Source organism: Nelumbo lutea, chromosome 8 (assembly GCF_056320005.1).
Source record: "Nelumbo lutea isolate HS-2025 chromosome 8, American lotus-T2T, whole genome shotgun sequence".
In the NCBI taxonomy this organism is placed as follows: domain Eukaryota; kingdom Viridiplantae; phylum Streptophyta; class Magnoliopsida; order Proteales; family Nelumbonaceae; genus Nelumbo; species Nelumbo lutea.
The window spans coordinates 53,358,221-53,380,568 of NC_142691.1; the positions used below are offsets into that span (position 1 = coordinate 53,358,221).

General features: G+C 41.8%; 1 protein-coding gene across 13 annotated transcripts in view; it reads right to left on the bottom strand.

Moving 5' to 3' along the window:
* Positions 1–22,348, bottom strand: part of GALAK (galacturonic acid kinase) — a 116,319-nt gene that overhangs the window by 68,504 nt on the left and 25,467 nt on the right. For 7 of the 13 annotated variants that reach the window (XM_088958761.1, XM_088958762.1, XM_088958769.1 and 4 more), the window contains one exon: positions 11,878–12,028. In XM_088958761.1, the coding sequence (XP_088814887.1) occupies positions 11,878–12,028 (151 nt within the window). Of the gene's footprint in view, positions 1–2,621; positions 2,724–11,877; positions 12,029–22,348 lie in introns of all 13 variants that reach the window. The other 6 variants (XM_088958758.1, XM_088958756.1, XM_088958757.1 and 3 more) reach the window with 1 other exon arrangement.

A 22,348-nucleotide genomic window follows, 5' to 3' on the forward strand; every position in this document is an offset into this window, starting at 1 on the left:
AAGAGGCAGGATCAATAGAACTAGTAGCACTAAAGGCAGAGACAATACCTGATCTAGCAAGGAAGGAGGATGGAAGAGAATTGGTCCTTAAACGGGCTAGGACCCGGCTAAGTACCTCTACCTCATCAGCAGTAAAACCCAAGGACTCGGTTCGAGGGGAATTAGAAGTCTGTCCCAAGGAAGAGAAAGTAACTGTAGATGTGTGTTTTGAACCATCATCACTTTGACCCATAGCCAAATTCACACTTGCAGATTGACCCTTCTGATGCTTCTTATCTTTCCTCAATGCAGCTGGCTTCAGATGCGGATGGAGAACCCAACAGGTCTCTTTCACATGCCTTTCCCCTCCACAGTGGGTGCACTTTAGATGTCACTTGTCAGAATACCTGTTTCCCCTTTGATTTGTAGAGATTAGGGCTGAATGCTCTACAGGCTGTTCAGCTAGTTTTGTTTGAGTATCAACCTACATCTCTTTTCTTCTCACCTCTTCATTCCTCACAAGGTAGTAGACATGATGTAAGTCTGGCATTTCATCCCTTCCCAGAATTTGGGATCTTATGCTCTCATATATAGGATCTAGGCCAGCAAGAAACTTAAATGCTCTACCCTCTTCAATTTGTTTGTCATGCTTCTCTTTGTCTCCAGCACTCTCCCAGTCAATGATAAGGTGGTGATCTAACTCTTCCCATAGTCCTTCTAGTGTAGTAAAATATGTTGCAACACTCATATCTCCTTGCCTCAAGGCAGCAATATCTTGATTCAATCTGTAAACTCTGGCATTATTCTTCTTCTGCCCATAGGTTTTAGAAATCTTTTCCCAAATCTTGGCAGCCGTGGAAAAATGTTGAACAGTCCTGAGAACTAGACACAAAGCTGAAACACTGCACACTGTGCCAAAATTACTGTTGTCACCGAGTACTACACTGCAACTTGCTGTGTTGGCTTCTACTGCATGCTAAACACTGCTGCCGCAGGTTATAACTTCACCCACGAACAGTTCTAGGACTGCTAAAATAGTCCTTCCGCCTAGATCTGTTCTACACAGATCTATCTTAGCCGAATGGCTACAGTCTGCTGTATTGTGTCTATTAGGGCATCAGCCTCTGGGTCTAACTCCCCTTGGGCCCTACAACCAAGGGAAACCCTAGATGTAGGTCTAGCTGTGTTCTACGACTAACCCTAGGGTTTCTTTGCAGCAACCAACAAGAAGAATGGGAGAGTTACCTGCGAGTAGAAGAAGATGCGGCTGCTGTAACTAGTTGTAAGATCAATGCTCTGATACCATGTTTGCTGAAATAGGGCTGTCAAATGAGAGTAGAAGAGGAAGAAGAAGAGGAACAGAAATGAAATGGGTGGCAGTAAAATCACTTCGGCCAGCCCTAATCTATTATATATAAAGGCATTACCTAATGTTAATGAATGGACAAGACTGCCCCTGATTAGTGATGGGACACCTAGTCGAAATAAACATTAAGCAAGATTAGGCCTAGTAACAAGGCCCACTAACTAATGACTTAAGACCCAACAAAAGGTAAACATACAAACTAAGACAGCCGAACCAACAGATGGAAACTGCAAAGGAAGTGTGGGATAGTGTCATTGTTAAAGCGATGCCAAGGCAACAAGGCGCCCTTATTTTGAAATTATAATTATAAAATAGACATTATTAAACTAGAATATTCATTTTATGTGTTTATATACTAATTTCCTTTTATTATTTTCTTATTCGTTAGGGTTCAATCAACACGAACATTGCTAACTGTTGTATTGAACCCATGGTTCAAAGTATCGATACACCTCTATGTATCGACAGAGGTGTCTTGGTACTTATAAAGATACTCCCCCTATTTTTTTATTTCTTTGGTTTTTAATTTCATTTTTAAATATATATGTATATATTATTTACAAAAAAGGGTCCCTGAAAACACCTGTAAATAGGTGTATCAAGACCCCAAAGGTACAATACAATACACTTAATACAGAGTGTGTCATATCAAAATTTTGATCCTTGATTAAACCCTCAAAGATTTCTAAGCCTGAACCAATAAGCAAGGGAAGAACTTAAAATTTTGTCTAATCAACCCATTTTCTTCTTCCATATCTTCTTCTTCTTCCACCTTTTCTTTTCTTCTTTTCCTATAACAAAAATAAGGGTTCAACCCCTATATTTTTTGAATTTTCTTTCCTTTGTTCATTTTCTTCTCATAAAATGTTGATTTTCTAGACTTAAACAAGAAATTTATGTTAGTTCGTGAGAAGGTGAAAGAGCAAGAGATGAGACAAAGGTTCAAATCTATTAGAGTGGATCAATCAGATCGAACCAACCCAGAAAATAAGTATTTATATTAATCTTAGGTAAATAGACAAGATTGTCCTTACAAAGAGAATAAAAGAGTTGTACACTAAAAGCACACGCCTATTACAATACAAGAAAGAAATATAAAATATAGTAGAATTACAAAACTACCCTTCATTTCTACTACAGTCCCCTTCATACTTATGAGGGGTTATAAGCATCAATTTGTCAACAAGAAAATTATGTCAGGTGGACGAGAAATACAAGATGACCAACACAAAGGAATAGATGAAGGTAAATCCTCAGGAGAAGAATCTGCACTTACAGTAATGGTGGATGGAGAGGAATGACCAGACATTATTGCTTGAGATGGAGGAGGCATAGGTAATGGGCGAATTGGATGCTTCCTGAAGTACGTCTGAAGAGGCTGAAGAGAAGGAGAATCACCTATAGATCCAAAGTCATGTAGAACAGAAATGGATGGTGCAGGTAATTTACAAGGAGATTAAAACAAATAAGCAGACTTACCAGCTAGCCCAAAAGCAGAAAAAACAGAAGAAATAGCTAAAGACATGAGCTCACGAATCTTTTCTTTAGTCAAATTTCCCTGAGCATCTGGCCTGTGAGCTGATGATGAGGTGGTAGTATCAATAGAGACAAATTCAGCTGAGGCTTGATAAGCCTTATGTTGTCCTTTCTTGGGAGGCCTAATCAGACATTCCACTATAATGTGTCCTTGCTGTTTGCAGTAGGTACAAAAGTTTTTCTTCTTGTAGTGGGATACCATGTGACCATATTCTTTGCATTCATAACACTGCATCTTCGAGAAGTCTTTCTTACCCTTCTGTTTGGTAGCCAAAAACATTGTTTCAATCCCATGTTCCTTCTTCTGATCTAGTGCGGACAAGGTAAGAAGACAAGTTTCCTCCCTTAACAACTCTCCAAGAATTGCATCAAGTTCAGGCACCGGTTCTCTACTGAGAATACTGTTTTCATAATCAGGCCTGAGCTACATCAAAAAGTGCATGGTCTTTCACTTACTGAGATGTTTCTTCATAGTCTTTGTAGAGAAGATGGGCCGAATGGCCCATAGGTTGTAGGTTGTTTATTCTTTCTTGTTATTTATGTTTCTTTTCTATAATGGGCCTTATTCTGGGCCCATCCTGTCAATACTAAGTTCTTTGTAAATTCTTGCCTAACTAAGGGCCTCCTTGTAATTATTCAAATATATCTAATAAAACAGTGTTAGGGGGATGAGAGAGCATGAGTTTGAAACCCTCATTGCTGAACCCTAAACTCTCTTCTCTTCAGTTTTCTTCATGGTATCAGAGCATACCTGAAACTCAATATCCTAGGGCTGGAAGCTTGACTCATGTTGCCTGATTCTTGGAGGTCATTGGAAGTGCCCAAGACTCGAATCTCTTGGAGAAGTGGTTCGATGGCCAAGAAGAATCAGAGAAAAGAACAAGGGGAAGAGGAACAGTTCGGTTCTATTGAAGCTCGAAACTGTAAGTTGTACTCAGATTTCTGGGTTCAGTTTTCTTCTGGTTCGAAACTGTAAGTTGCACTCAGATTTCTGGGTTCAGATTTCTTCTGGTTGTTCTGTATTGCTTTCGAATATGTTTGGACTGTTGAATTGTCTGAAAAACTTTGGTTGTTCTATACTACCTTCGGCTGCCATAGAATCCGGTTTAACCCAGAAATTTTTGGGCTGTTTTTCACTCCTTATTGGACTGTCAAACTGCCGAAACATCCCTGTAACAAGGCTGTGGATTGTTGCTTATATCTGGCTGTTTTGAGGGGCTATACAAACTGTTCCTGAGGCCTTTTCTCTTTTGACAGTGGGGTTGTCTCTATTGCCCACACTGTGTTTGTGAGAAGGGTGCTTCGGCTGAGTGCCAAGTGGTATTTACTTTGAAGTCCAGATTTGAAAAGGGTACTTCGGCTGACTGCCTAGAAGTTTCTGTTTACTTCTTGAAGGCTGAACTCAGTGTATTGCCTTCTTGTGGTCGGCTGAACTCTGTTATTGCTTGTCCTTATTCAGTGTACTTGTAGAAGTCATCTGAAATCATATTTGGAATGTTTACATGATGTACTCCTCAGAGATTGAAAACAAAAGTGGTGCTGAATATGGACTGGTTCAGGGGACTCCAAGTGATTCCTTATTGACTGTGACCACAGTTAAACTAGATGGAACTAAATATCTAGCATGGTCACAATCAGTAAAGATTCATGTATGTAGTAGAGGAAAGTGGGGGTTCATTTCCAAGAGTAAGAAGGCGCCCCCAGAAGATGATCCATCCTACGAGAAGTGGATGCAAGAAAATTACACTGTCATTGGGTGGCTTGTGAACTCAATGCAGCCACAAAGCAGTCAACACTACCTATGGATGAATTCAGAAAAAGAAATTTGGGACAGTGTTGCAGAAACCTACTCCCAAAAACTCAATGTGGCCCGGGCATATAAATTGAGAAGTGATGTAAAGAATTTAAGCCAATGAGAGAAACCTCTTGCTGTAGATTTCTCAACCCTGAAGTCCCTATGGCAAGAGATTGACCTAATAGAAGTTGTAACTTGGGACACCACCAATGATGCAGAGACCTACAGAAAATTGGTTGAAAGGAACAGGGTTTTTGAGTTCTTAACTGGACTAAACCCAGAATATGATATTACAAAACAGAATATTCTTTCCAAGGAGTGTGTCTCTTTGTCACAAGCTTATGCATTGGTGAGTAGTGAAGAGAGCAGGAGGGTTGTCCAGGTTCAAGGGGCTGATATTAATTATCACTTTGCCAATATGGGGATTAAATCTAAAGGGAATGCTGGAACTTCTAGTGGCATAGGAAAGAAAGAAGTTATATGTGAGTACTGCAAGAAGCCGAAGCACACCAAAGACAAGTGCTGGAAGTTACATCCTAATCTTGTTCCCATTCGGTTTCAGAAAAAACATGATAGTAAAAGATCAAGAAGTGCAAATATAGCTGCTGGCCAGATAGTGAAGAGATGTCTGCTTCTGCACAGTTGGTAGCCATGAGAGCAGAATATGAAAAGTTTGGGAAGATGATCAGTCAGCTGAGTGATGTGACCTCTCCTTCCAACCCTTCAGGAAATTCTACTGCTTCAGCATTTGCTCTTTTAGGTATAAGGGCTTCTGCCAATCATGCTACCTCTTCAGGTAATCTCAAGATCCCTTGGATTATTGATTCAGGTGCTTCTGACCATATGACCAATCTATCTACCTTGTTTGTTTCATATGACTTACTTCCTAGACGTGATAAAATCACTTTAGCTGATGGTTCACTTGCCCCTATCTTTGGTAAGGGAACCATCAAGGCTATGGATTCCTTGTACCTACCTTCTGCCCTTCATGTACCTAAACTAAATACAAATCTGTTGTCTGTGAGTAGTTTAACCAAGTCACTAAACTGTTGTGTAACCTTTTTTCCTTCCTACTGTGTTTTTCAGGATCTAGAGTCTCAGAAGGTGAATGGGAGTGGCCATGAGGCGAACGAAATATACCTGCTCGATACTCCGGGACAATGCTTGATCATCTTGTGAATGTTGCTCTCGGATCTGTCTCTTCAGAATATGTTAGTCGGATTATGTTGTGTCATTGTCGTTTTGGTCATCTGTCTTTTTCTGCCTTGAGTCATCTATTCCCTGAACTGTTTAAGGGAATTAGTTTGTCCAGTTTTCATTGTGAGTCTTATGAATTGTCAAAGCATTGTAGAAACAATTATCCTTTGAGCAATAAAAGATCCTCTGTTCCTTTTAATATTGTGCATTCTGATGTATGGGGACCTTACCACTTACCCTCCATGGGTGGCTACAAATATTTTATCCTATTTATTGATGATTTTTCATGGTTCACTTGGATATTCCTGATAAAATCCCATGATGAAGTTCCAAGACTTGTAAAACAATTCCATGAATTTGTTCTAACCCAATTTGATACCAGGATTAAAATCTTCAGATCGGACAATGCAAAAGAATTCTTTGAGAAAAACCTATCCTGCTATCTTTCTGACATGGGGGTTATTCATCAAAGCTCATGTGCTAGAACCCCAGAAAAGAATGGGGTTGCTGAGAGGAAAAACAGGCATATTGTTGAGGTTGCAAGAAGTATCTTATTTGCCTCACATGTTCCTACCAGGTTTTGGGGTGATGCTATTCTTACTGCTACCTACTTTATAAACCGCATGCCATCCAGGGTTTTGGGGTATAGGTCTCCCTTCACTCTTCTTCATCCGGACAAGGACCTTTTTCCTATTCCTATTCGTGTCTTTGGTTGCACCTATTACGTACATGTTCCAAGTTTCCAAAGGCATAAATTTGAAACCAAAGCTCAAAAGTGTATCTTCCTTGGTTATTCCCCGACACAGAAGGGTTATTGTTGTTTTGATCCAAAGTCTAGCAATTGGTATGTCTCAATGGATGTCACCTTTGATGAGCTTTCCCCCTTTTATGGTTCCTCTCCAAAAGGACATTGTCCACAGGGGGAGGATTTGACATAGGTGTTTGCTCTTCCTCTTACTGTCCCTGTTAAGTCTCTTGATGTGTCTGCCTCTCCTTCAAATGTATCAAGGGTGGATCAGTCATTCCATTCTCCTTGCCCCAGTACTCTACCTCCTCGTCCTATCCTCAATCCCAAGGTGTATCAAAGGCAAAGATCCAGAAATGTGCAGGTTGTTTCTCCTACAACACATGAGCCTCATACACTTCCAGTCACAGAAGAGACAACAGGTACTGTTTTAGCACCTTTGGATTCATCCTTCCCTGACCTTGATATTCCCATTGTTGTTAGAAAAGGAAAACGGAAGTGCACTGCACACCACATTTCCAAGCACCTTTCTTACAATTTGCTTTCACCTTCATACTTTGCCTATCTCTCCTTTGTTGCTTCTCATCCTATTCCCAGGTCTGTGTCAGAAGCTCTTAAGATTCCAGAATGGAGGGATGCTATGAGATCTGAAACCGATGCCCTACACAAGAATGACACATGGGAAGTGGTGGATTTGCTTGAAGGAAAGGATCCTGTTGGTTGCAAGTGGGTCTTTACAATCAAGTACAGAGCTGATGGAACCATTGAAAGGTACAAGGCCAGGCTGGTTGCAAAAGGCTATACACAGACATATGGGATTGATTATTTAGAGACTTTTGCACCTGTTGCCAAGATGACATATGTGAGGGTTCTTCTATCTTTAGTTGTTCATTTTGATTGGCCCCTCTATCAATTGGATGTGAAGAATGCATTTCTGAATGGTGAATTACATGAGGAGGTTTACATGTCTCTTCCTCTAGGGATGTATGGAACTGATATGAAAGGGAAGGTATGCAGGCTGAAGAAACCTCTTTATGGACTAAAACAGTCTCCTAGAGCATGCTTTGAGAGATTTAGAACAACACTTGTTAACTTTGGTTATGTGCAGACACAGTCCGATCATACTCTTTTTGTGAAGAGGAGTGGACCTCTGGTAGTATACCTCATTGTGTATGTAGATGATATTGTAGTGACTGGTAATGATGCCTCAGGAATTCATGATCTAAAATTTTTTCTCCATACAGAGTTTGAGATTAATGATTTGGGGGAATTGAGATACTTTCTTGGCATAGAAGTGGCTCGATCCAAGGATGGGATTCTTATCTCCCAAAGGAAGTATGTTCTTGACTTGCTCTCTGAAATTGGAAAGATGGGTGCTAGACCAGTTGCTACTCCTATTGATATGAGTAATAAACTCTCAGTCTCAGAAGGGACATTGTTAGAAGACAAAGGAATCTTTCAGAGACTTCTTGGGAAACTTTTGTACCAATGCATGACTCTGCTAGATATTGCATATGCAGTCAATTGCATTAGCCAATTCATGCATGCTCCCCAAGACACTCATATGGCAGCTGCAGAGAGAATCCTATGTTATTTGAAGGGCTCCCCAGGAAAGGGTATTCTGTTTGCCAAGCATGGTCATATGAAACTTGAAGCCTACACCGATGCTGACTGGGCCGGGAACATTGATGACAGAAGATCTACCTCTGGGTATTGCAGCTTGGTAGCTGGTAATGTTGTTTCTTGGAGAAGCAAGAAACAATCGGTTGTTGCTCGGTCTTCTGCTGAAGCAGAATACAGGGCCATGGCACATGGGGTTTCTGAATTATTATGGCTAAAATCTTTGATGGAAGAACTTGGAGTTGAATATGACAAGCCAATGATGTTGTACTGTGATAATCAGGATGCCATCAACATTGCTCACAACCCAGTGCAACATGATAGAACCAAGCATATTGAAGTTGATCGACACTTCATTAGAGAAAGGGTCTCTTCAGGTGAAGTGTGTCTTCCTTTCATCACATCTGAAGGACAGTTGGCAGATTTTCTCACCAAGGGCATTCCCAAGGCAAAACTTCAACATGATACTAGCAAGCTTGGCATGATTGGCATCTATGCTCAGCTTGAGGGGGAGTGTAGAGAAGTTGGGCCGAATGGCCCATAGGTTGTAGGTTGTTTATTCTTTCTTGTTATTTATGTTTCTTTTTTGTAATGGGCCTTATTCTGGGCCCATCCTGTCAATACTAAGTTCTTTGTAAATTCTTGCCCAACTAAGGGCCTCCTTGTAATTATTCAAATATATCTAATAAAACAGTGTTAGGGGGCTGAGAGAGCATGAGTTCGAAACCCTCTTCTCAGACCCTCATTGCCGAACCCTAAACTCTCTTCTCTTCAGTTTTCTTCAATCTTCACACAACAATCTATAGATAGATCCCCAAAGTGAGTCAATTCGTATTCAGTCCAGAGATTTACATATCCTACATAGTATTCCTGAATCCGCTTCTCCCCTTGAACATAGGAGAAGATATCAATTTCAATATGATATTTCCTAGACATATTCAATTGTTGATATACCTTTTTAAGGTATTCGAACATGTCATGGGCTGATTTGAGACCTCTCATCGGAATATTGACATCCATTGAGATAGACCCAAGTATCCATGAAGTAACTTGAGCATTCTCAGTTCTCCACTGTTTCAGCCCTTTGACATCATTGGCATCAAGCAAGGAAGTGGAATCATCAATATAACCCCACATGCCTTTCCCTTTAACAAAATATTGAAAATGAAACTTGTATAGAACATAGTTGCTCCCATCGAACTTGATAGAAATAAATTCATTCTTTTCCAGAGCCATAATGAAAGGGAGACAAAGTAAAGACTGATCAAATCAAGCAATAAAGTAGTAATCAAACTAAGAGAGTCAAAGAAACTAATAATAGAAACCTCTTACGATCACCAAAAATTGTCCAAGTTCCAGCAATTGGAGAAAACTGGATACACAGTGCAGAAAAGGAAAGTCTGGATGTAGCCGCCCAGAAGAGATGTATAGATCTCTCTCAAAACTTCTCGGATCTTGATGAAAAAGTCAGAATATGATGAGAGGACCTAGGCGACACTTCCTTTCAATTCTTACTACAAACCAATGCCATATGAGAGAGATCTAATGAAATCTCTCTTACTAGATGCGCAAAACACATAGAAAAGGTCTCTAGAGAGATCGAAACAGTCCAGAGTCAATCGGCAATGATTATAGTTCTCAAACTGATCAAAAAAGAAGAGATAAGGATCAGAGAGCAACTTGCTCTGATACCATGTCAGTTCATGAGAAGGCAAAATAGCAAGAGATGAGACAAAGGTTCAAATCTGTTAGAGTTGATCAATCAGATCGAATCAACCCAGAAAAGAAGTATTTATATTAATCTTAGGTAAATGAACAAGATTTCCCATACAAAGAGAATAAAAGAGCTGTACACTAAAGTACACGCCCATTACAGTACAAGAAAGAATAATAAAATACAGTAGAATTACAAAACTACCCTTCATCTCTTCTACAATTTATACTTCTCTTATGAAAATTATGGATAATTATTAAGGAAAGATAATTATAGAACCTAGGGAACTACACTAGCATATATGGTTTTACTTAAAAAGAAAAATCCATCACCTAGGCAACTAAGCGACAAGGCGCCCTCTGTCACCTAGCCTCGTCTTGGCACCTTGAAAACTATGGATAGTGTCATAGAGCCTACAAATTGAAGAATGATGTAAATAATCTATGACAAGAGGAGAAGCCCTTAGTCGTTTACTTCTCCATGCTGAAATCTCTTTGAACTCTATTACTCCCATCTCACATGTCCCCGTTTCAAGTATTTAGTTAAATTATTCTCTTCAAAGACAATTGATATTAAGTTTAGGCATACGAAGAACAAATGATAAGCTTAGGGCATGTGATGTCTTGATGTCTTCCTTTCCTGTGATAGGGGCAAGAGAGCCGTCAACAAGGAATGTTTTGTCTCAGTTAGAAAGGAGTTGGTAAGAGGTGAACAAGTATGAAACACTAGTCATGTGGTCAGAGGCACTAGAATCAATTATCCAAGGGATTTTATGAGTACTTGAGATAGAAGCATGATTTGCAGTAACACGAATACTTGAGTGTGCATATGCAAAAGAAGGAATTGTCTCAGATGAAGTAGATGTTATAGCAGTAGATGCCCTCTTGCCCCTATCACAAGAAAGGTAGGCATCAAGACATTACGTGCCTTGACCTTGTCATCTGTTCTTCATGTGCCTAAACTTAATAACAATTTGCTTTCAGTTAGTAATTTAACTTAATCCTGAATTGTAGTTAAATTACTAACTGAAATCTCTTTGGCCTCCACCACTCCTACCTCATGAAGGACTCTTCAAGTTGCTAGAAAAACACAACATGCTGAAAGTGAAAGTTTCAAGTGTGGTTGCCATTTTTTTTTTTGTGTGCAAGGACAATGTCTACTGAAGATTCAATTATCTCAGAAGTCACTGAAAGTCAAAATATGATCAGTTCAGGTGATAAAAGTTGGGGTTTCCCTGTGGTATTACTATCCTAGATGGACTGAATTTTTTTGGGTAGTCAAAAAGTGTAAACAGCATAAATTTATCCTATCTACAGTCTCCCACAAACTAAGGCTGTGAAAACAGCATCAATTTATCAACTAGATAATCATGGAGTGTGTAAGTCATAGCTTTAGTGATATGATTTGCTAAGTACTGGTCTCAAATAAAGTAACAATCAACCTCATTGTGTTGGTTCATTCATGAAAAACTGCATTAGATGCTATCCTTGTAGCACTAGTGTTGTTAGCATGCAATGCTGAGGATGCTGAAGGAGTAGTCAGATAAATAGATAAGTCCTAGAAGAGACCTCTATGCCATATGAGTTTGTTGCATATTGAGGTCATTGAACCATACTCAGCTTCATCAATCGATTTAGAAACAACATCTTGCTTCTTGGATTTCCAAGATTTGAGAGGATCAACAAATATTTGGGCATCCAGCCCAGTAAGCATCTGCATAAGCACATAGCTGAGTAGGGGACGAAGATGAGAAGAATATTCCTCTAGATGGTGCTTCTAAGATATCTAATGATACAATTCACAGCTGTCATACAAGTGCAGTAAGAGCAAATACAAATTGACTAACAACCAGAACAACATAGAAGATGCTTGATTTAAATAAAATGGTTTATTTAAATAAAAAAATAGAAAGATCTTCTTAATACCTGGGTAAGATGGTTTTCTTTCTGCAAAGCATACAAAGCTCCTCTAGCATAAGTTCCCCAATCACATTCCTCGTAGGTTTTGGATGAATCATTTTCATGTACCTTGTTGTTTTCACTAGCAGAAGACCCTGGGTGTTGAACCTCATCAACTCTATAAGGCCCAAAATTTACAATACAGCAATGTAAATTTAGTCAAAGGCTATGGACTATAGTTCATGAATAAGAGATGATAGAATGGGAAGCATGAATGCAAGTTATACTATTCTATGGGCATTTTCGCAATTATCTAAAGCATCTAAATAAGGGAGAACTGCAAAGTTGGAAACCATTATAAATGATATAAGGAAAATTTACATTCAGCAACTTCTTTTTTAGTAAGTGGAAAAGAAATTTACTAATGAAATAAGAGTACAAGAAAGAAGATGATGAAGAGTCAGCATAAAAAAGGGTCTTAGAAATATAATACAAAATAAATCCCTTTGTGTCATCTATTACAACATCTAATAAAGACCAATAATCTTATCCAAAGATAAAGATGAACAATCATAAATAACTCCAGCAGCAGCAGCAACCAATTCAAGATGAGGGAACCAATGTCAGCAACCAATCTTCTATTATCATACTACTTTCCTTCAAATATTCTATTCTTCCCTTCTTTCAAAATCCACCAAAGATCACAAAAGGCATGTTAATGATCATCATCATCATCATCCTCTAAGCCATTATTAAAAAAGTGTGTACAACATGCCTAGCATCATATTGATTAGGCTGGAAACCATTATTAAATTGCTTTATTTTCTAAAACATCAGCTAGATCATTGACCATTCTTGGTACCTATATGAACTCAGTCTCTAGCTCCCTTGATAATGGTTTTATTTTCATCATAGGTCAGATAACTAAATATTATCTGTTAAAGCCTTAAATTTTGTTGGATATTGTTACAACCTGAGAAAAAAAGGGAAAAAAGAAGAGAAAAAATAAGAGATAAAGGTAGAGAAAGCTGTCTTGTACAGTAGAGAACAAGAAGAAAGTGAAATGAGATAGAAAAAGAGTCTAAAGGAAGAGGATACAAACTGTCCTCTTCTCCTTGTCAACCTGCACCATGTCAAGAGACTAAGATGCCCCTTAGAGGCATACATTTCAACACTCTTCAATCTAAAGCATAGGTATCATAGAGCTCCAGCTTGTTTCAAATATAATCCATCCTGGTACAGCACAAGCTCTTGGAAAACAAATCTACCAGCCGATTTCTGAAAGGACATAAGGAGTAACAACATCACCATTTGTCACCTTTCCTCTTACAAACTGACAATCAACTTCTATATGCTTGATCCTCTCATGGAAGACCGGATTGAAAGCAATATAAATAGCAGCTTGATTATCACAAAACAATTTGATAGACTTTCCTATAAGAATACCTTTCTCTTGAATTAGATGTTTCAGCCATATCAACTCACAAGTGGGTGGCCCATTATTCTATACTCAGCTTCAGCACTGCTCCTAGAAACTACACTTTGCCTCTTACATTTCCAAGTAATGAGATTGCCACACAAAAAGGTGCAGTACCCTGTAGTATACCTCTTGTCTATTGACGACCCTGTCCAATCTACATTGGAATATCCCTCTAAGGTTAATTCTCCCTCTTTTCTTGTATAGTAATCCCTAGCCTAGAACATATTTAGATATTTCAAGACTCTTACAACACCTTCCCAATGAATGACTACGGGATTCTGCATGAACTGACTCAAACCTTACACTGAAGGAGATATCTAGATGGGTGATGGTGAGATAAATCAATTTTTCAACTAATATCCTATGCCTTTCGGGATCACAGAATGGATCCCCCTGACTATTAGTCATTTTCACATTAGGATCCATAGGGGTCTCAACTGGTTTGACCCCTAGATGGCTTGCCTAATCCATCAAATCTAAGACAGACTGGCATTGTGACATGGAGATTCCCTACTTCGAGAGGGCTACTTCAATACCCAAGAAATATTTTAAGGATTCTAAATCCTTGGTTTGAAAGAGTTGTTGCAAAACTTGTTTTAAACCATTAATTCCACCAACATCATTGCTAGTAATGACTCTGTCATCTGTAGTGAGAATGGGCAAAATGGGCCTTAGTGACTTTATTTCTTTTAAGTTATGTTTAAGTTTATGTTCTTTTAGTTATGGGCTGTAATCATACGAAGAAGAGGAATAACAGAGAAGAGAGAGAGAGAGAGAGAAGAGAGGAGAGGAGAAGAAGAAGAAGAGAAAAAGATATGAAGGGTCGAAAATAATTGGAGCTGGCGACACCCAGCTTCCCTTATATGTAAGAGTTTTATAACAATTCTAAGAAATTGCAAATAGGCCCCTGGCACCCTGGCAGCACACCCTAAACAAAACAAAAGAACATGCTGCCAGCAATCTAAGCTAACAGCATTGTAATAACATGAATAAGGAAAAACAATTTAAAACTAACAACATGGGCCTTTTCCTTGTTTGTTGTATTAATTCTTCTGTACTGTCTGCTCTGTTAAGGGCATCTAAGGAATTGTACTTTTTTTAGGGTTTAGAAATAAAAAGACATCTTGAGGGGACTATAGAAGGGAGTGATCTTCCACAACCTTTTGCTGAAATCGTTCCTTCTTCTTCCTTTCTTTTCTTTTCTATGCTTTTCTGAACTATTGCAGGTGTATTTCACAATTTAGTATCAGAGTGGGTTCTCAACTTCAACATCTTTCTCCTTTCTTAGCCCATACACAATGTGTATGGAGAACTGATCGGCTTATCAATTAGCAGCTTATGTAGCCTAGTTAGGAGGGGTTTTGGAGAGGTTTTGTGGAGATTTAATCATTAGTTGAAGCCCAAGGCAAGTTCTTGGAGTTTTTTTTTCCCGAAAACCATAGATAGCTAGAGAAATCTTGCTACAGGTCCTAGAGACACTTTGAAGCTGGCGGTTGGGGATCAAAAGGAAACTCCCGGAAAGCTTTTGCTTTAGAACTTGATAGTTTGAAAATTGTTTGGTTAAGTCGCGTCTTTCCATGCGAAAACGAGCTGATAAAAACTAAACAACTCCATTTAAAACTTCTCAAAAATAATTCAAAATAGGCTTTGTACATCTTTTTGGCATAATGTCTTTTGACGGTTAAATCTTCTCTGAACCAAATAGAAAAAGACAAAATTGTAGAATTCCAAACTTCTTAAAAACCGATAGTTCATATAAAAGGATATGCCAAACGGGGCCATAATATTGATGGCATTTGTGGTGAATGGAGTCTTTTTCATGTATATAGTGGTGTATGATGACCATTGATATCATAATAGTGATAGTCAATTTAGATAATCAAATTTAAATAATCCACCAACGCTTATCGGTTTCTCTTTTGCCCATGCTTAGTATGGACCTATAGACCTTTCCACTAGTATCTTGTTAGACGTAGGATACACTTGTGAAACATGAATGAATGAAAAATAAGATGTATTTATATAATCGGTTGAGATCTGAATTATAACTACAGCCAATATGAGTAGATGAACGGTAGTACCGAAGATCCTACAGTCTCCCCTACTTGCACTGCTTGCAACCCTCAGAGGCAGAGCTCGATCTTCATGACACTCATGAAGGGCTATGCGGTGCATACTTAGGGGGTAGGGCTCTTGCTCAGAAAGTACTATGGCAGGGGTATTACTGGTCCACAATGAAGGTAGATGCACTCGAGCTCATCAAGAAATGCGATACATGCTAGAGACATACCAACAACCATCATCAACCTGCTACCAACCTGAAGTACCTCACTAGCCCATGGTCCTTCACACATTGGGGAATCGACATTCTTAGACCATTCCTACCAGTGACAACGCAGAGGAAATTTCTGGTAATAGCGGTGGATTGCTTCACAAAGTGGGTGGAGGCAGAACCCCTGGCAACAATCATAGCCCGAAGTGTAAAAAACTTCTTTTGAAAAAGTATAGTATGTCGCTTCAGCCTACCCAGAGTCCTCATCTCCGACAACGGTAAGCAGTTTGAAGATATCAAATTTCAAGACTGGTGTGCCGAGATAGGGATGCAGCAGAACTTCACTTCAGTAGCGCACCCCAAAGCAAATGGGTAGGTGGAAGTCACGAATAGAGCTATACTTTGAGGACTAAAAGCTCGCTTAGCCCAAGCTAAGGGTCTATGCGTAGAAGAGCTGCCTAGTGTGCTACGGGCCTATCGAACTACTGTCAAGACTGCCACTGGTGAAACCCCCTTTAACCTCACCTACGTCATGGAAGCAGTATTTCCAGCCAAAATCGAAGTACCTACATTATGCTTAGAGGTGTACGACGGAGAAGCAAGCAATGATGAGCTTCGTACCAACTTCGCCCTGGTAGAAGAAGTATGGGACCTCGCGTATATTCGAGCTACAACTTACCAGTAAAGGGTAGCTTGGTACTATAACACCCAGGTAAAAAAGAGACACTTTCATGTCGGAGACCTAGTCCTTCGGATAGTTATGGTACCTGAGCCTGGTGTAGGTAAGCTCGGACCAAACTGGGAATGTCCCTACCGAGTGAAGCAGGCACTCGGGGAAGGTACGTACAAGCTTGAAAAGTTAGAGAGAAAATAGGTACCTTGGGTTTGGAACATCATCAATTTAACGGGCCTAACTACAGGATCAGGGTTGGCTACCCAGCTCGGGTATTGGACTTCTCTTATAAAGTCCGCTGCGAGGAGCTTCTCGACTTCCTCGTCGACATCTCTCCACCGTTCTAGGGCTAGGTTGCGTTTCTTCTGTCTAACAAGCCTAACTACAGGATCAGTGTTCAGCCTATGAGTTATGAGTCCAAGGTTTATACCGGGCATTTCTACCGCGGACTTCCTCGTCGATTGCTTTCCACCGTTCCTAGCTGGCGCTCGAGTGGCTCCTGGACGGAAGCGCCGATGTGGAGCATTCAAGTTGGGTCTGCTGTCGAGGTCGGGACTACGACCGTTTCTTCGGTGGGCGCGGCTCGCTCTTCGCCTTGCTCCGTGGGTCGTTCCAGTTCGAGGTCATCGACCACTTTGGTTTTCCCTTTTAGGGTGGCAATGTAACACTTACGGGATTCAAGCTGGTCGCCCCGCGCTACTCCCACACCGAAATCCGTTGGGACTTCATAGCCAGGTGGTATGTGGAGACCACCGCCCGTAGGACATGGGTGATCGGTCGACCTATTATGGCATTGTAGGGAGAGGGGGTCGCCACCACCAGGAAGTTGTGTTCGAGTCTGACAACACAAGGCCATGTGCCGATCTCTACAGGTACTGATATTTTCCCAAGGGGGCGGACTTCCTCTCCGTTGAAGCCCACTAAAGGGGTGTCTGTAGGCTTCAGATCGCTTCTCTGCAACTGAAGCTGGTGAAACGCAGCCTTGAAGAGGATGTCGGATGAGCTGCCTGAGTCCACGAGTACTCGCCTGACCTCGAAATCGTTGATCCTCAGCTTTATCACGAGTGCGTCATCATGGGGGTAGTGAACTCCTCGCACGTCGTCTTCCGTGAAGAAAATAGGATCTCCCGTCTTTAGCCGCTTTGGGGGGTTCTGCTCTTCTCAGGCGGCCTGACGTCCGAGCTTCTGTTGAGGTGCAACCCGCAACGACCGAACCTCCCACTATCATGTGGATGGTCCCCCGAACTGGCCTCTCCTCCGGAGGCTGCCTCTGCGGTTGTTCGGCCGGCCTGCTACTAGACTCTGGAGCGTCTCTGCCATGCTCCCCTTGCCGACCTGTTCTATTACCATTATTATTATTATTATAATTATTCTGTACAAATTTTCTCAAATATCCGCAACGAATAAGCTCTTCTATCTCGTCGCGGAGGTTTTTACAGTTCTCGGTGCTGCGACCGTGGTCTTTGTGAAAACTACAATACAAACTCTTATTTCTTTCATTGGGATTCCCCTTCAGACGGGGTGGCCACTTCACGTATGAGGCGTCCTTGATTGCCATCAAGATTTCAGCCCGCTTCGCGTTCAGTGGGGTATAATCAGCTCGGTCCGGTGCAGGAGCTTGGAACAATTGACCGGGCTTCGGACCCCGAGTTGTTTCCTTTTTTCTTCGGGTGTCCCCTTGACTGGAAGGCCCTTCTCTTTTTCTTTTTTCAGGTGCACCCTCACCCTTCTGGTTGACCTCCTCTTCAATGGCTATGAACTTATCTGCAAGTTTTAGAAACCCAGTTATGGTCGCGGGTTGGTTAATGATCATATGCCACTTGAACTCTTTGTGATTTACGCCCTTCTTGGCCACTGCAAGGCGCACGACGGGATCCAGGCGCGATATCTGCATACAAGCGTCATTGAACCGCTTGATATAACTCCTGATGGACTCTCCTTCCCTTTGCGCTATGTTGAAGATGCTTTCTTCAGTTCGTGGGCAGCGTTTGCTGGTGACGAAGTGGGATGTGAAAGCTTGCGCGAACTGCGCCCAACTTTTTATTGATCCGGGCGCCAAGTTCCGGTACCACGTGCGGGCTGCTCCTCTAAAAGTAGTGGAGAAGGCCACACACATGCACGACTTGCTAGCTCGCGCTAGGTGCATCTGTGACTGAAAGGCGTCTACATGATCATTCAAGTCGAACGACCCGTCATACTTATCAAGAGGGGGGAGCTTGAAATCCTTGGGCATCGGGACCGCCAGAAGTTCGGAAGATAGGGGGGACAAAACTGAGAGAAGGGGAGCTTTAGCTTCGGCCGAGCTTACCTCTTGTTTGCCCAAGAGCTCGGACAAATTGCGGGTGGTAGATCGGCGAGCTCGGCGTCGACGCCTCTGCTTCTTGATGGGCTCGGCGTTTGTGCTGCTCACTTCCACGCTATCCAAAATAGTTTGCGCCGGGGGTAGCTCGGTCCGCTGGTGACGGCTACAGACAGAAGGATCCTGCTTGGAATCTGTTGCCAGGATCTCGAACCGGTTTTCGAGGATCGGGGTTCCGAACTTCGACAGTTGGGGCGACGCAGATCTGCCGAGCCGGGGCCCTCTTGACCTATCCGCCCGCGGCGAGATCGGGGTAGCCGGCCTCTCCTGTCTGCCGTGGGGGGAGGTTTGGTTTTTTGGGAGATTTTGGGGGAACTCTCCTCGGCCGGAGCGCTCGTTCTGATGGCGAGACTTGGCTTGTTGCGAGGCTCTGTGCTAAGGCTAGAGCTAAGGCTGTTGGAGCTGAGGTTGGGGCAGCTGAGGGAACTGCTGCTGATACTGGTACTGGGAGACCTGGTGCAATACGTGCTGTTGATAGAGCTGGAGCTGTTGGAACTGTTGCATTTGGGCCTGCATGGCCTTCATGCACTGCAATAGGTCTTCCAGTTGGTTCGGGCTGGCCGCCAGGGGCACAACCGAGGGTTCGGTGAACATTGCCTCGACTGTAGCTGGAAGTGGGGCAACGACAGGTGCCATTGTGAGAGGCACGCTTAAACTGGGGATTCCGTCCGCTAAGAAGGGGACGATAAATTGTCTGATACAGATAGTAGGGAGCTGAGATTGTTCCCTAGAGTTATCCATCTCTGTGCTTCGTCCGACATTGCTAGAGGAAGCCATAAGAAGAAGGAACCAAAAAAGTTTAGGGAGAAAGGCTTCTTTGAAGCGGTTCCCACAGACGACACCAAATGATGTAGCACAATCCGGTCACTCCTAGCTGGCGCTCGAGTGGCTCCTGAGGGGTACCTGAAACTGAATGAGAGATGAAGAACTCCCAGGGGTTTCCCGGCGGGAACGCTCCGATGCTTAAGTTAGTATTGTGTGTAGGAAGCTGAAAGAAAGTGAAAGGGCAGGTAAATCCAGATACCTTGTTCCTCGAGGCTGAGCTCCTTATAGCAGAATTCCGTTGCTCCCAGCCCTCTGTCTTCTGATAGGGCAGGTATAACCGCCACTGTCAGTCTGACGCAGCCACTACAGGCAAGGCTGAGGTGGAACGTGCGGGGCCGTTGCGTAGGGTACGTGTCTGCCAGGTGTGGGACGCCTTCCTAAAGGTGGTAGGTGCGCCGAGGGGACATGCTTGCAATTCGTAGGCTTGTCAAGTACGGCGGTCAGGCAAGAAGCCAACCTACGGCATGCCGAGCTGCCCTCCTGTGGATTGCCCTGAGCTGGGCTATCCCTTAAGTGATGGGCCGCCTGCTGCCGGTTGTGTCAAGCTAGCCGACCCGAGGTCTTTGTGCCTCGGGGCGTTCGAAGAGGAATCGGTGCATTCCGGCTTGGGGGTGACCCGAAGTCCATTGGGAGGAGCTCGGATCTCGGAAGGGGTCAGGGCGCCCCGGAGCTCGAGACCCCCGAACTCCCTTGACCTCGGGGAGGAAGTGCGGGCGAGGCGGATTCCGGCGAGTAGTTTACTTGTCGAGCTGCCACGCCGAATTCCCCACCGAGTTGTGCTCTTGTCCATTTTGCTGAGTCACCGTTTGAGCTAGGTCACGTCTACGTGTACCTAAACTACGAGGTCGGGCCAAATCACCCTCCATCAATTACCTTTTAATCCCCAGAATTTACGTGTATAAAATTATAACCTACATTAATTGAATTTTGTTAATTGTGTGTGTATCTTGCAATGGATAAGGAAAGGTAATAAGTTAGTGGTCTTTAATGGATCAGGTTGGTTTTAACTTTTAATGGACTAAGGCTGCATTGTGCGCTGAAACAAGTAAATCAAGGTCATGACCCCACCATCAATGCTCATTGGGTCGCTGCCGAAGGCCACGATTTTCTTCTTCTATTTTAGCCTGAGCAATGAGCTTAGTAAAAGTGAAGTCAAAGCTTGTGTTTTACCTAACGTCATTAACCAGGTCCAGCAACAACAACGAAATCAAAGCCTCGATGAAGTGACGTCGTTAAAGGGCATCAGTCATCAGCTATACCTCATATCTCATCGGGTGCCGGTTATCCCATATTTACATATTTACATTACATTACATACCAATGGTCGATGACGCCAAAGAAAAGTCTAAATAAAAAACTGTATGATGCCATTTACGAAAACAACCATCACATGCAAGTATTAAAGTATTTTATTTGGACAATTTCAACAATTCTCTCATCTCTCTTTTCTCCCTTATTCTTTTCTATTCGTTCACGTGACAATCCTCGGTAAACCATTTGAAAACCAGCACGAGTGGTGCATGTGCCTTGCACATGTATGAGAGATCGAGACTTGAGGGATTGAGACTGGGACAAGTGGTGTATGTGCGTTGACTACATCAGTTTTAATAGTTTATTCAAAGGACAACTTCCCATTCCCTATGATAGACCGCCTATTAGATACAACCTTGGGGTTCGAGCTGTTGAGCTTTATGGATGCTTATTCCGGTTACAATCAAATTGAGATGGTTCAAAGGGTTCAACCGACTAGGTCAACAATGGGTTAAAAACATTGGTATCAGTTTGGATCGATTTAATTTTGGTTAGTTTAGCCAAAACAAAACTTACCTAACACAGTACGGTTGGGAAATTGCTGAACCAAACTTGAATGGAAATCTGAATGGAAATACTAGAAAGTTACCTAGCACGGTGGGGTCCAGGTCACTGGTCGACACACGAGAGATTTCATTGTCCTTATTAGTGACTGTGGTTTGATTGATATGGGATTTCATGGACTAGCTTACACCTGGACCAATAAGCGTTCAGCTCACATATTAATTCGGGAGCACTTGTTCAGTGCAATTGCACCAAACTTGTGAAAATGGGTTCAATCTCGACGTTGTTAAGGGCAAGGGGAAGAAGAGAGATTGGGGGAGAGAGAGAGAGGAGGGGGAATGTGAAGTTGTGGAAGATGAACAGTAATTTTCTAGTCAGAATAGTTATTACAAGGTTAGTATGAGGATTAAAAAATATTATAGGCCGCAAGGCTAACGAAAGGGGGTCTTTGTCTCATGATCATAATACAAGGAGGTCTTTATCGCAAAACAAAGTACATGGGGGTCCTTATCACAGACCCCATAATACTGGGGTTCTTCGCAATTTACCCTAAATTTTATTAACAATACAAATAAGTCGTATAAGGGATTGGGGGATGTAAAAGCCTTACTTTTCTAGAAAATCTATTTAGACCGAGGTCATCCAAACTATAAAACATATACAAATAAAAAGGATAAAGATGATCTAAAAAATAAATAAACATTTAAGTAACTCATAATAAAAAGGGAATCCTAGAGCCATCATTCTTCAAAAGCCTTTGGGCTTTAGTGGGTAATTGATGAAATGAGTTATAAAATTTTATGTTGATTGTTCCCTACTTTTTGAAAGCCCATCAGCCACTTGATTAGCCTCTTTCTCTCTATGAAAGTTCCATGTACAACAAAAAGTGGCTATCAAATAACTGTATTAAGAGTTATTTATTATGTTCAATTCATGCCACAAGATTTGCAGATATTCATATGCCAATGTCATCATCCTTGTTAAATTCTACAAACAAGATGATTTTTGTTTTTCTTATTAATCTCAAACTTTAGGTGGAATGACCACATTAAAATTACTCATGTCCGTAGCTTT